The 15426-nt window shown below is 44.5% G+C and overlaps 1 protein-coding gene across 1 annotated transcript; it reads right to left on the bottom strand.

Annotated features, from left to right (window-relative positions):
- Positions 1-9961: 9961 nt before the first annotated feature.
- On the bottom strand, positions 9962-15034 carry LOC133930496 (uncharacterized protein At1g66480-like). Its single transcript, XM_062377153.1, has 2 exons — positions 14104-15034; positions 9962-10465 (listed from the first exon to the last, which is right to left on the bottom strand). Exons 1-2 carry the CDS (start codon positions 14881-14883, stop codon positions 10421-10423), a joined length of 825 nt encoding a protein of 274 aa, XP_062233137.1. The 5' UTR covers positions 14884-15034; the 3' UTR covers positions 9962-10420.
- Between the last annotated feature and the right edge of the window lie 392 nt (positions 15035-15426).

Raw genomic sequence — 15426 nt, 5'->3', positions numbered from 1 at the left:
GTGAGGCTTAAGTCCTCGGATCGCCGTAGGTACGAGAAAATTTCTCCATCTTCTGATGAATGGAATATGGCTATAACTATTTTTCAGTGCTTGATGAAATTCTATGATCTTACTGAACTTCTCTCTGGTACTTTATATCCAACTGCAAATATGTTTTATAAAGGTTTCTGTGAGATAAAAGAATTGCTTGGTAAATGGAAAGTTAGTGAAAGTTTCATTATTAGTGAAATGGCAACTGCTATGGATACAAAGTTTGAGAAATATTGGAATAAGTCTAGTACTGCTCTTGCAGTGGCATGCTTCCTTGATCCTAGGTACAAGAAAAAGCTTGTAGAATTTTACATGAGAAAGTTCTATGGTGGTTTGTACCAAGTTCACCTTGAAGAGTTTGTTAGTGTTGTAAAGAAGGTGTATCAATTTTACGCTAGTTCTGCACCTATATCTTCAAAGGCAAAGAGTAATGTGAATGAACCTACAAACCCAGTAGATGAGCTCATGGGAAATAGAAATGATGAACTAGAAAGCTTCTTATATGATGATTGTGGCCCTGATAGAGATGGCCTAAGTGAGTTGGACAAATACATGGCAGAGCCACTTTTGAAGCAGAGCCAATTTGATATTTTAGCATATTGGAAGAACCATACAGAAGATTACCCTATTCTTTCACGAATTGCCCGTGATATGATGGCCATACAAGTGTCAACAGTTGCTTCAGAGTCTGCCTTTAGTGCCGGTGGCCGTGTCATTGATCCTTATCGCAGCCGTCTTGATCCTGAGATGGTACAAGCATTAATTTGCACCAAAGATTGGGTAGCTGCAGGAAGAAAAGGTGATAATTTAAATAGTTTGCCATTTATAATTGTGCAATAATTGGTTATTTTCTTTGTCATTGCATATGATGTATGTGTCTTTGTTTGATTTTTTAGATTCCAAGATATTTTCTTCCATTGTGGATGATCTGGAGGTTCTAGAGACCATTTCTAATAAACGGATGCATGAGGTACTTACCATACTTATACTATCCTCTCATGGTACAAGGCTGGAGGTGCATAGAATCTCTTGGTCATTTTGATGCATGGATGTCCGAAGTTGATCACACACTCGCTCTCTAGCTATGCTCTTTTTTGTTTCTTCATGTACGGCCTGACTAACATGTCCTTTTTTCATGCATTGTAAAATTACAGGAGAAAGAAGAAGAAATAGCAAGTGATCCAGATGTGATGAATGATTATGAGCAGCTGTAGGCCGAGAGTGATTGAAGAATGTTTATGTTCATGTTTTGTTGTACTATTATTGTCATATGTTGACGTTGTGGTGGACTAGTGGTTCGATGTTATTATGTTAAGACTTTGTGTGGTTGTATGGATATTTGTACTATCATTCACTTATATATCTGTTTGAGACTTATTGTTTGTGCGGTTAAATATATACATGTCATCGTTATGTCATATCACATGTTATCTCACTAAGCATGGATGATGTATTTATTATAGTCATGTTAAACTTATACATGTTGACACATCTTGATGGTTTTATGGTTTTTTGTTTTCGTTGTGTTTTTCGAATCCCGGCCGATACCGACATTTTCCCTATCGGATTAGTTCGTTTTCGACCATCCGATTATGTCCCGACCGTTTCCGTTCCCGTCTATCCCGTTTTCGTTTTCGTCCGGCTGAGAAAATGTGAAAACGAAAATGGTTAGAGGGTTTTCCCGACCGTTCCCGTCCGTTTTCATCCCTAATTGCAATCAACACTGTCATCTTTAACCGTTACATGTTACTCGTAACTTTGAAGAAAAAATTTTGATTTACTATTTACTGAAAAGAAGAGTAATCTAGATTGATTTACCGATTGCACTAAGTATAAATAAAAAAAATGATCAGTAGCTAGGTTTAGAAAGCCCGACCCGATCTATGGTACGATATGACCCGACTACATGGAATCGTATATAAAATTAGTTTACTTTCACTCATAAACCAATAAGATCAAATCCACAAGCCCTAAGCCATAGGATGTGAAATCCGACAAGTACCATAGGCAGTAGACTATCGCATGACGGAGGTCGAAGTTTTTTCCATCGCGATGTGACTGGGGACGTGTCTGAAGCCGCAAGCAGTGATTTGTCTTTTAGATGCGTGCCGCCGGATGATTCGCTATTGACTTCGCAGCAGCTAGCTAGCTAGATAGTACGAGACAGGATTATTCTTGTGCGATGTGGTGTCGCGGTCACAGTTCACGCTCTCCACTCGCACACGGAAGAGAAAGAGACAGAACCGTAGGGAAATTCAGCTCTCGATCAAGAAGTCTCACGTATAATGATGCATTGCATCCATCCATCGCGCTGGTGTACACTTGCTACTTTCAACCATCGAATCTGCAAACACAAACACTAATCCGTCTGAATTAAGCATGGCACGTACTATCAGGTACAGGGACGATACAGGTACAGGACCACCGGTTCTTCTGGCTGTCGAACTGGATTCTCACCATGTGATCGCTTTCAGAAAGAAGCAAACTGCGTTTTCAACGTGCTCCTTGCCTTGCGTGCTATCCTCATCATCCACATATATGTAATGTCCAATAATCAATAATGGTGTCGTTTTAAAAAAAATCAATAATGGTGCACTGTGAATTCTAGTGATAATGTAAAGAAGGATGATGTGCGTTTTAGAAAGGTGAATATAAGTTTTTAGAGTGATACTATTTATCAACTGTCTGTTTCTTTAAGATAAATTGTGAGTTATTGGATGCCCATCTTCAACCTCCCGACAGCTTCTCTCGTGCTTGCAACCTTCACCCCCAATCGAGTTCGTATGCTCACCCCCTCCCTTCTGTCCTCCTCCGCCAGTCTCCGACGATGCTCCTATCGCCGGATCTGCTATCGTTGCTCATCGACATGATAACCCGACGTCCTTGCCTCCTCCGCCCTAGCACTAGCCATCGACCATCCTTCGTCGCCGGTGACACCCCCGCTGTCTTGCCGCTTCACCCCTGTATCCGCCTCCTCCACCAGATCAACCACCTTCCTTACGACCTCTTCTAACTCTAGCGATGAAGGAGCCCCAAATCAACCCCCTCAGCTAACCCTCACTGGGTTCTTCACTGCATGAACAGATCTAAATTTCAGCATCTAAAGTGCGCTTACATATTTGGCAGAGCTCCAACTTAAAAAAAACTTTAGAGCTAGTCATCCCTGGCTCTAGAAACAAGTCTAGAAATTTTTAGAGGTGAAGCTGTGACAAGATTTAAAGTCTTTGGTTGAGACATCTTGTTTTATTTTAGACTAAAAGTATATATTTAAATTATTTTATTTTATCATATAAATTCTAAATCATATGAGTTTTAGAAATAGAGTTTCGTCAAATATAACCTAATTTAAGTGCCGCCCAACATTCACACAAGCTCACAAAAGATCGAGTCACCGCACTGCTCGCTCGCTCGTCCGAGCAACTGTTGGGCCCGAAGCATGAGTCATGCATTTTCTTAAAAAAGAAAAAAGAAAAAGAAACATGAGTCATGCATACACGATCGATCGCGCAAGGCGTGCGACTGAAAAGAGGTAGCCGATCATCGCATCCCTTGTTTAGTGATCTTATCCGCATCGCATTATGTTATCATGGCAGCAATAATGAAACCACCCTACCTGAATTTATCTGCCCATTTGCCTATTGCAACGTCAGACCGGGCCCCAGATGTCCCAGCACGCTGATTGGACGGGCCAGGATTTCTTTGCGCCTACTTGTCGCTGATTCCACAAATAAGTGTCCTACAGTTTTGTGACGGGAAGATGTGTCACTTCCCTACCGAAGAAATACTTACTACTAGTATTTGACTTTGGAGTTTGAAAAAGGAAAAAAAAACTCCCCCCATTAAAAATACTTGATGTTTTAGATATGATACGGTTTTTACGTGTAACTTTAACATCTATTTTTAACTAGAATATATCAAAATATTTAATAGGTTACGATATTATGAAAGTTTTTTTTCAAAATAAATCCACACATATAGTTTTTATATAATAAAACTAAATATTTTAAAAGTTATTGATGATAAAAATTTAAAAATTTGATTAAAACTTGTTCAAAACGTCAATATATTAATGACTGAAGGGAGTACGTATTGACTTTCAGTTAAATTCTCTACGGGAGAGCAGTTAAGTGCGTACGTACATCCCAGTTGACAGCAGCACATGATCACACTGCACTGCGCAAAACCCACCTGCAACCGGACTCCACAGCGAACCATCCGCCGACACGCAACTCTGAAGCACATCACTGCTTGCGGCTGCACATACCGAAACTGTCTCCCGTCTGATCGCGTGCGTGCGTACGTACGTATGGACTTTTGTATACCAGTAGGAAAACAGAGGTCCGCACATATCTGGTGGTAACATACTAACATGGTCAGGCCACCATCTTCCTAGCTCTTTTTCTCCTTGCTGATACTAGCAAAATTGCATGCATTGGCGATAATAGCAAGTTGCGAGTAGTCAACCACGAACATCGGCACGCATCCATGGGGAAACAGAAATTAATCGCACTGAAAGCATGTACATCATTAAAAAAATATCAGTTATTAATAATTTATTTTTACCTTTTATGTACTACATCATTTTTCAAATAAATATCATTCTAGAATGCATATAAGTCAAACTTTAATTTTTTTAACTATTAATATACATAAAACTACTAGGATTTAGTATATAAAAAATGATAGTAATGAATTTGTTATGAAAAATACTTTGATATCATCTAATTTTTATTAACTTTTACCAAAAGATAGTTGTCAGAAGTAATAGTTAAACGTGTTTATTGGAGACCGTGTCAATGTACTAAACGATAAGTAAAAGGGAACAGAGGGTTATATCATATAGTTTCAAACATATATACTCCCTTCAATTGCAAATATATGTCGTTTTAGACTTGTGCACAGAAATTAAGAAAGTAGATCAAATGTTGCCCTTTATTTATTCTGTATTGAAAAAGATAACGCATTCATTTGTGAGGGTGGTAATATTTATTAAATAAGGGTAAGAAAGGAATAAAAGAGAAAAAAATGCATAGAGGTTCGAGAATGACTTATATTTAAAGAATAGTTGATGAGAATAAAATGATATATATTTATAATCAGATAGAATATCATTTAGGTCCAGATATATTAAAATATACACTTAGATTTTTAGAACTCTAGCTTAACTGATGCCTATGCTCTCAAAAGTCCATCCGAAGAGGGAAGACTAAGCTAGGATATACGGTGATTTCCAGCGGGAAGTCGGAACAGGCACCAGCCATTTGTCCATCGTCATGACCTGGTTGCGCGTGCATGGCATGGGCACGGCACTGTGGTCTGCAGGCAGGCGTCGGGTCGCCTAGTCCGACACGGATGCGGCCAAACTGGTCCCTTTCCCGTCTTGCCTTTCGGCGGCGCCAGGTCAGACGGTCAGAGACGTGCACGCCGAATAGGTCCTTCGCGCGCGCGCGCGAGCGGCACCGCAGGCCCCGGTGGCGCTTTGGATCCCCGAAGGAATGCAAAACCTCATGCGAAAACGATTTTGCTTCTGGAGCTTTTCGCTCGTCGCTTCTGCGAGATGGTATTTCAGATGTCCGACCCTGCGATTTGGGTAAAAATAAAAAATAGATAATATATATTGACGTATTTATCAAAATAAATAACAAATCAACGTATTTATAAATCTAGTATATGTATTCGACACTTAAAATCCGGAAACCCGAATTCGATAACTCAAACACCAAAAAAGATTGGCCCATTGTATTCGGCACCTGAGGTGCTGGAAACTCCTGTTATTCGGCATCTCAGGTGCTAAATACGGTGCACAGTGCCATATTCAGCACCTCAGATGTCGAAAACACCGCGTGTCGAAAGCAGAGACATGATGTGACCGTGCAGTAGACCGGGCCGTATTCGACGCCTGAGGTACCGAATACGGTACTGTGCACCGTATTTAACACATGAGATGCTAATATAGGCAATTTTTGACACCTGAGGTATCGAATACGACACTGTTACACATATTTGGCACCTAAGATGCTCAATATGTATGGATCCACCGTTCCAAAGTTTTTTCGGAATTTAAGATACCAAATAAGAGTGTAAAGATTATAAATACACTAATATATTATCTCTGTTAACAAATATAATGACGTATGTTGCCTATTTTTCTTTTTTTACCAGCGATTTGCAATCATCCAGGATAAGACAGGAACTCGAGTCGAGCAGAACGCGCAATTTTTTCCATTCATGGCATGGGTATATATGATCACCTGGCGCAGGGGGAGTTTAGACAAAGCCCTGTGATTAGGCAGTGAGGGCAGCCATAATGAGAAATGGTGAACTGCTACTGTCAACCATATCTTAGTGGGGATAGGGACCAACTCAGGTCTATGCACGTCCCTAATTTCTATTGAAAACCTTTGAAATGTAAGAATCTATTACTTCTACTACTACTTAAAAAGTAGTAAAAGAATCCCACGCGGAACTCATGAGTTCCGCATCTACTTGGTTCCCCGCTCACGTGATGAGCCCCGTCACCACCTGGCGACTTCCATGTTTTTTTTTGTTTGTTTTTTTGGTTTTTTTTTTGTTTTTAAAGATTTTCTCAGTGAAATTTTTATAGCTTCTGTTGTAACGTATGGTCACATAACTAATATAATAAAATAGATGATCAACCTTTTATAGTCATTAGAGAAAAAAGAGAAATATTCTATAAAACCTTTAAAAGGAAAATACCTAATACTTTAGTAGGTGGACCATGATTGAGATTGAACCACAACAAATGGATCTAAGCACAATTGGTACGAGATAAACATACAGCTGAATCAAATCCATTTACCAATCAGCTTGAGTGTCGAAAAGATACAGAGTTACAGACAGTTGAGATCTTCTTTCTGAGTTACAAATATATAAAAAAATAAACAATAAAATGGAATTGTGTGCGCCAGTTAGGAACAATCCTTAAATCCAAAACAATAGAAGACAAAAAGAAAATCATGGGTTCTTGGTAATATAGAAAGGCGTGTAGAAAACTAGGCATGAAATCGCATGAAACATTGTGCTCCTTGACAAAAAAAAAATCTTTAAATGAAAAATGAGTGAATCGGAGGGGCCTCAATGGTCTTCAAATAAGAAAAACCAAACAAAAAAGTGTAATTGTTTAAAAATGATGATTTATGATTGTTTCGCTAGTGCTACATAATAAAAGAATTATATCAAATAGAGTTGTTAGCGATAGCTCATCATACAACTATTTCTTTAACTATAGATACTAGAATCATAAATTAATTATAGCTGCACTGATAACTATAGAAGCTAGAATTGTATAACAAAACCATTATATACTCAAAGTTTAGCTACCCAGTTGTGCAGGCTATTTTATGCTATTAGTGTCCTATAGCAAGAAGCTCACATTGTCGCTTAATATTTCTACAAAGTGACTTTGTAACAATCCTGCTTTCGGTAAGATCGGTGGTTAAGTGGTCGACTTGTGGTGTCTTGTGTGTGCCCATGACTAACCTCGAGGTTGGTTCGCCTCAGTCCGACATGTAAAGTGAGCCGTCGCACATCACGTCCACGGACCAGCCAATCGGGTCCTCGTGGTAGCTGTACACGAGTTGAGTTCCGCGGTTCAATCACATTGGATTGGCCCGGTCCCAAGACTCGGATCAAAGACAGTGACGGGGCGCCGCCTCGTGATGGTTTTGGAGGGAATGAATCTTAAACCCCATGTGTCAGCTCCTGTACATGGCTGTCCAACTTTATCGTCACACGACCAAATTGCAAACTAGTCGCAAACTACCGTCTGATCGAGTCAGAACGGCGGCTACGGGAGGAAGAGTAAGGCGGAGCGTGGCTACAGGGTTTTTTTAAATATATTTTAAACCTAAAAGTTACAAATATATACATTCATTTTGAAATTTTGTAAATCTATACTCATATTGCGCGTTGATGGGCGGCAGGGATCTGTAGCCCTTCTAACAGGTGTTATGTAGTTGTATTTATTTAATTTTTAAATAGAGTTAGCGATGTTTATGAAATAGAAATTTCTAATTTTTTTAAATTGTTATGAATCCATTCCAAAGATATTTTAAAAAGTTGATTAATCGAACAAGGAGAGTAGAACCAACAATTTGATTCGAAAGATTAATATGAAGTTTGTGGTATATGATTGTAAATATTACAATATTAGAGATATATAACATGGATTCTACTGCATGGATTCGAGATATTTCTCTCTTCTTCTCACGTGCCGCTTCCACTCATCTTCTTCCTAGCAACGTAGGAGAGTTTGACACCTCTGAAGTAGTTTCTCACGGCTCTAAAAGTTTGGCCCACGCCGCCTTAAAAATGTCCTCTCGAAAATGGTATTTCTCCTCTTGCCATTGAAGGTCCTCAGCCTGCTGCTTGCTTTCTTATTCTCGTCGCTAATGTTCTTATTGCCTCGCACGACATGCCTCCTGCCTCTTTTGTGTTTCCTCCATCTTGATCTCGTACTCTCATTTAGTTTCAACCTCTCTGATCCATCCTCTATTCCTTGAGGCGACAAGATTGTTTAACAATTAAAGGTGGCGTCATAAGTGTAGTTCGTAATATGGAACTAGTAGGTGCAAAAAAGTGACAAAGAGAAACACATTATGAAATCGAGGTCAATCACAAGACACATGAAGAACCTACTATCAAAGGTCTTCACATCGAAGGACGTCGATATCCATGCCCAGTTACCACATGAGTACAATAGATGCTCATGATAGTGTGCACTCCTAAGAGGTAGTTTCTATGGGAATTCATGGCACTATGGTAAAGTGTAACATCGCAATTTTAACATGAATAAATAATTAGATGGATCAGAAACTTATAATAAGTCAATAACAAGTTTACATCATAATAGAAACTTACAATAACAAAATTTTATGATACCAACATAGTTTGTTACATCTTAAGTCGTTACAATATAATAATTAGTCTGACAACATAAAATTCACATAGCAAGGTTCATAACAACATTATTCGTTACAACATAACAACAAAAGGTCACACAACTCCATAATACGTGGATAAAATAGATGAACGACAAAGTTATGGACGTCTCCCATTAGAAGCTAAGCCGAAAGGACCTGTTTCGTCATTATTACTATCTGATGGACCTTTGGTGCATCTCTTAAATGTTTGTTCGACTTTATTACACTCGTTGCACCCATTGCACATGATGCCCAACTTTATATTCCTCAATGACATTACAAATGTGTGTGATTTTGTGACGTCACTTCTTCTGCTCCAAGGTGTCAGGATCCAGAACATATTTTTGGCTTTAAAAAATATAAATGTGAAAAATTCTGCTGCCGACACGGCCGGCCCATAAAACCTCGGGGCGTTTGCACTTCCGTTGTCGGTCGCGTGGACGGAGGCGGCCTGGGACCACACCAGATCTCGCGCAGCCCAAAGAGGACCCTGACCAGGCTTGGCTAACGCGAGTTGAGTGGGGGCAACGAGAATTTGTTTTCACGGGCTGCACTGCACGGCCGCAGCGTCGCGTCTTCTCGACATGGTGGACCGGTGAAGGCCCGCGGATGGTGCGTAGCGTGGGAGGATGCAGCGGCCCATGCCCATGTATAGGCGATGCGGCCGACGTGGAGCGGAGGCAAGCGGCCCATGCGATGAGTTCTCGTTTCGGCCTGATCAAAGCCGAAAGAGACCGTCCCCTGTTTTTTTTTTCAGGCCGAGACTGTCCCCTGTTTTGATCACGGTCGAATTTCACAGTGTTTGTACTTCAAGTCTATTCACGGATTTCACTCGAGTGAAGTCTCATTGTTCACCAAAGCATCGGGTCTCTGATTTCATACGTAGCGTTTCCGTTCATGGTCATCCAGACATCGTCATATAGAAATGACTACGGAATAAGCAACGCCTGAATACCAAGGGTGCCAACTTGCTAAGCCAGTACACGAGAAACACCGGAAAATTATCTTTTCCCTCAAAAAGGATAAACGCACGAGACAATTGAACCACCAAAACATGTACGGCTCCTCAATTGTCTCTGACGAAATATTTACAGAAACAGAATTATCATCGTGATGACATGCGATGCGAGGCGACGTAGGTGCATTGCCATCTCCACAAAAGTCTGCTGGCGAGGTTGTTGCAGAGCCTTACAGATGCAGCTAGCATATACATCACACAACATTACACTCTACCTATCAAGAAAAATTAGAGGGAGGAGAGAGAGAAATAAGAGGACAGTAATTGACACTCCATGTCGTAGGTAGCGAGACAGGAAACCGTCGGGAGCCAGCCTCTCGTCTACAGCCTGCAACGACGGGAGCAAATCGGACCCTGCAGATCAGTCTACATCTCCTGGCTCGCGATGTTGCAAGCAACCACATCTCTCGATCGTTGGACGAAGAAAAAGTCACGCGATTATTTCGTCTGGCAGCGCCACGAACCGCGTTCGCTTCTGAAACACAACAGAGATAAAATCCATGAACCGTCAGCAAAAGCGACGAATAATACTGTCTCAAACCGTCTGTTAATCTGCACACGCATCAAGGGAAAACGACGGGTCGAAAAATTAAGCGGGGAAAACAAGCAAAGTAAACCGCACGACAGAAAGTCAGCAGCAATGCGCTTTCGAAATGACGAACCAAGGGATGAACGTCCTTTTATCTTGAGATGGCAAAAAGATGAGCTCGGGCAGAAAAGGATTGCCGATCGCGATAAGGTTAACTGCGATCAATGCGATAGTGTCACACAACGGTTGCCTGCTTCTGATTAAGCTAGTTTAATGGGAGATGCAATCGATTTGACTTTGAGCCGCCATGAACAAATCAAAGCAAGGTGTCAGGGTGAATCAAAACGTCCGTGACGGCGACTCAAAGTAATGGCCGGACTGCACCGATGGGTTAAGCCGAGCAACTTGGCATGCTGCGATCCGCGAAACTTTCTCGATTCGGTTTCGTTCGAAGGCGGCGGTCACTCTGCGGCGTGTTTGTGCTGCCGAAACAGAAGAGTGGACGAACATCTCTCTTTCTTCTTCTGAATGGAAATCTAAGGACATTCTTTTGGTTACGCAATACCCATTGACATCCTACCAATCTGACTGTGGATGGAACTATCAGTGTTAGACTTGCTGCAGAGGGAGAACGTAATGAACATCCTAACTGAAATTAACAGAAGAGTATGGTTAACTTTACGAGTGTGACAAGCAACTGTATCTTTGTGGGGTTAATTAATTTGCTATTCTAGCCCATGACACACTCCCAATACCCACTCTATCGAGTTACTTCGCTAAAAAGCTATTTGAGCCCGACTAATTATTGCTCATTTGCTACTCTAAGGCTTGTTAGCCCGCCACGTATCCTTTTTATTTGTTTTTGGCCCATGTTGATGTGGAAAATGAGACAAAAAGACCTTTGTACCCGCGATCATCTTGTGCGTCGCCTCGGTGCGGTCATAACCCATCACATTGGTGGCACCGGAGGAGGAGATGGCTGCAGGGCTCCCATTGCTCGATGTTCCGCGCAGTCCAAGAACCCGCAACATTGTAGAATGGAGACCGCGGAGGAGACGAGGAGAACAGGGTGGAGGAGGAGAGGCATGGGTGCGAAGGACACGGGCACTGTGACCTCCGTGCGGGGCTGGTCAGTGCCGAGCCAGAATGCGCGCGTGAACTGCGTGGTTGGAAGAGTGGTGAGCGACACGAGCGCGCTGGCGAAGGGGCTAGACGACAGCAACATGGTCACGAGGAGCGCGTCGAGGGCCGTGACAAATTGTGTGGGGGCGCAGCGATGTGAGAACAACGTGGCGAAGGAGCGCGACAAAGAGGTAGGCCGCAGGGACGAGTAGCGTGAGCGGGGAGACCGCGGAGGCGGACGAGAGGAGGAGCGTGGGCGGGAGGAGGGTGAGCGGGAGGAGAAGCGCAAAGTGGTAGACGGTGAAGTGGGGGCGCGAGGCGAGTGTGCCGTGGGAGAGACGGAGGCGGTAGAGCTGTATGGAGGCGATGCCGTGCTTGGAGGACGGTGTAGGGCTGCAGTGGAGTCGAGCGGGCAGAGGACGGCGCGTGGGGTGGAGGAGGGGATGGTGTCGGGGTGGATGTAGGTGTGGAGGGAGTAGAGGAGGATGGAGGGGAGGTGTAGGAAGTGGGCGACTGCGGCGAGTATGAGGGCCACGGTGGCGTGGCATCATATAGATAGCATTGGTGACGCTGGAGGAAGAGATGGCTGCGGGGCACCCGCTGCTCGACTTGCCAGAGTTGGCGCTGGACCACGTGCTGGAGGAGCTTTCATCAGCGTCGCTAGCCGTGATGGTTTGCGTGTTCGCGTGCTCGGCCCTGTCGCGCAGAAGGAGTGGGAGGCGGAGCTGGGCGCTAGGGTGAGCCGTCACAGGAGTTGCATGGACCGGCTTGCCTGCACGTGGTCCTTCTCCTGGATTGGCTGCTACTGGCTCAAAGTGGACGCCAGCCCCGCTGTTGCCGTTGCAGCCGAGCCCATCTCGACAGCATCGAGGCGGCGCATGAGGCGATCAGGGGCACAAAGGTTTTTTCCTCTCATTTTTTAGGTTAGCATGGGCAAAAAACCAATAAAAATGACATGCGGTGGGCTAACAAGCCTAAGAGTGAAAAATAAGCAACAATCAGTGGGGCTCAGATGACTTTTTAGCAAAGCAACTAGCGGGAGTGTCTATTGAAAGTATGCAATTGACTAGAGTGGTAAAAAATTAACTAATCGTGCGGTCACTTAAGCAATCAAATCCTGAAAATTCTTGTAACTCCCCGGCCGCCGCCACAACAACAACCAACTGACAAGCCGGTGCTAGATCTGACGGCAAATACATCACTAGTGTGCCAGGAAAGACATCAAACCGTCTCAAGCAGTGCTAGCAGCTAATGTGCTTCTCGCTTGTTTGCTTCATGCGACGATGGCAACACGGCGATCATCTCACCTTTTCACTTTTACATGAGGTGACCACCTCCCCTCGCGGGATATGCTTAGGCACTGTTTGTTTGCTCCTGGATTGTGGATTCGGGATTATGAATTTTGCAAACAAACGATCAGATTCTATAAATAGATTCTGCAAATATATGCCTATATTATGGCACAATCCACGATCCACTCAAAATGAGCGTCTACAATCTACAATCCAGAATACAGAGGGGACACAAATAAGGGCCTTAAATACAGCTCGAACCTCGAATTGCTCAGAGCACAGCGAAAAATTCGAAAAGCTAACCCATCGCAATTAACCCTTCCTGAACTATCTACCAGGACAACAAATTGAGTTTGAGTTGAGCTGATCGATCTGGATAAGGATCGGCTAACCTGATTATTTTAAACTCTAAACCGAACGCGGCAAGGGTGAAGAGATAGCGTTTGAGTTTGAGAACAAAAGGGTGTAAAATGTCTTGTGAGAAGTTGGTCATTTCTTGTGTAAGCATGATCTGGAACCTTTGTCATCCAGTAGTAGGCCCGAGAAGTGACATAGAATGGGCCCCTTGCATAATACGTTAGCCTAACGTTGAGTATTGGACAAACTCCTGAAAGCATTCAGCTCCAGATCGATGCCCGACAGGACACGTAAGGGATCCAAATGTTCATCTCAGTTATCCAATTCCTAGTTGGAGAATTTACACGCCATATGCAGTACATAAGGGTACCATTTGACTGTTACTGAGAAATCCAAACAGTTTTGAACTAGTCCAGTGTTCTGTGTTCATGTAGCGTCCTTCATGTCTGCTATCGATATTAGTTTTGAACTACTGTCGTTTTCAATAAAACTGCAGCCTGTTATCTCGTTTCACATTTGTAAACTATTTACGAAATAATTTATAACAAATGTACTTAGGCCATCTTTGTGCAGCCTGCCAATCTATGTATTCTCCAAGATATTGCTGGTCAAAATCAATGGAACTTCACCACGTGCTTCCCACGAGGATATTACGAGCGAAAAATCAGTTGCTTTAATTTTAGTTTCGTGTAGACAATGAATCCAGATGTTTGCAAAGGTGTAGTTGGTCAAAATTAACAAGATTTTACTGCAAGTTTCAAACAAGGACGCTTGGCGAGAAGTAAAAGATATGGGAAAGAAGCCGCGGATTACCTCTTTCCGGCTGGCCTTGACGTCCGGCGATGCGTACTCCGGCGTGCGGGGCAGCGCGGGCCACCTCCCCGGCGTCCTTGGCGCCGTCCCAGCGCCTGCCGGCATCATGAACCCGGTCCCCCAATCGGGCGTCGCCGCGAACCTCCTCGGGCTCCGCTCGGGCGTCTGCGCGAACCGGCCGGCGCCCCAGTCCGGCGTGGGCACGAACCGCGGGCTGCGTTCCGGCGTCCGCAGTATCCCCCTCTCTGGCGTGGCGGCTCCGCTGCCGGCGTTGGCTGCGCACAGCTGCATGATCCTGGCGGCTGCCTCGGCGCCGTCCCGGCTCTCTGCCATGAGCTTCTCGACCTGCGCCTTGGGCAGGCGCATCCTGAGCCGGACGGGCCCGCCCTCGAAGGCAGGGGAGAGCGGGGACGCCGGCGCCGTGGTGGAGGCGGATGCCGGGAAGGAGAGGTCGGAGGTGGACCGGCGGGTGAGCATGAGCGACTCAAGCCGCTGGCGCGCACCAACGTGGAGCGCGCCGGACCACGCGCGGTGCGGCGGCGCGGCGGGGCGGGGTAGCGCAACAAGGAAGTAGAGCCGGCCCGGCCGGAGCTTCGCATCGTGCGCGAGCGGGCGAGCGCGGACGCCGAGCAGCTTGACCTCCTCGGACTCGAGGAGCTGGAACCCCGGGTGGTCGCGCAGCACCGTGCCCGCGAACGCCGGCGGCTTCACCCGGAATTCCGTGCCGTCCAGCTGCATCACCTTGGCGCCCTTGCGCCGCCCAGCGATGACGTTGCCCATTGCCGCGAGCGGGCTGCTGCTCCCTCCCTCCTCTTTCCTCTTCCCCCCGGGTGGGTCGCTTTGTTGTATGCGGTGTTTGTGCGTCGCCGCATAGGGTGTGAGAATTTATACGTGGATGCTATTTATCAATCGCTGTTTTTACTTTTAATTTATACGTGAGCTATTGAATGGATATCTAATAGCTCGTAGCCGTCTTTAACTTCTGTCCGCCTCCCGTCCTAGACTTTGTGTTTGCTTCCCTGCTTTTGGTCCTTCTTCACTTATCTTTAAATTCCTATTATCACCGGATCCGTTGCTATTTATCACCGGATGTCCTTACCTTTCTCGTTCCGGCACTATCCACCAGTCATCCTCTGTCGTCCATAGTCGATGGCCCTGTTCTGCACCTGTGCCCGCCTCCTCCGCCAAATTAACCTGCTTCTCCAGGCATCCCTCTAAGTCTGGAAAGCACATTATCAACTCTCGAAAATCCTCTCCCCAAACCCTAAACCTCACCGGCCATAACGTACATGGTAGTCACTATCGTCTGATCGCCGCTCCTAA

The sequence above is a fragment of the Phragmites australis genome, chromosome 10 (genome assembly GCF_958298935.1).
Source record: "Phragmites australis chromosome 10, lpPhrAust1.1, whole genome shotgun sequence".
In the NCBI taxonomy this organism is placed as follows: Eukaryota; Viridiplantae; Streptophyta; class Magnoliopsida; order Poales; family Poaceae; genus Phragmites; species Phragmites australis.
Note: the sequence above shows the minus strand (reverse complement) of the source record. Positions and strands in the feature narration are given on the sequence as shown.

What these genes read in the sequence shown, in the direction of transcription:
- LOC133930496 (XM_062377153.1), bottom strand. Translation starts at nt 14,883, where the DNA reads ATGGGCAACGTCATCGCTGGGCGGCGCAAGGGCGCCAAGGTGATGCAG. An exon ending in TCAAGGCCAGCCGGAAAGAG is followed by an intron (nt 10,466 to 14,103) that starts GTAATCCGCGGC and finishes GTTGTGTTTCAG; the next exon opens with AAGCGAACGCGGTTCGTGGC.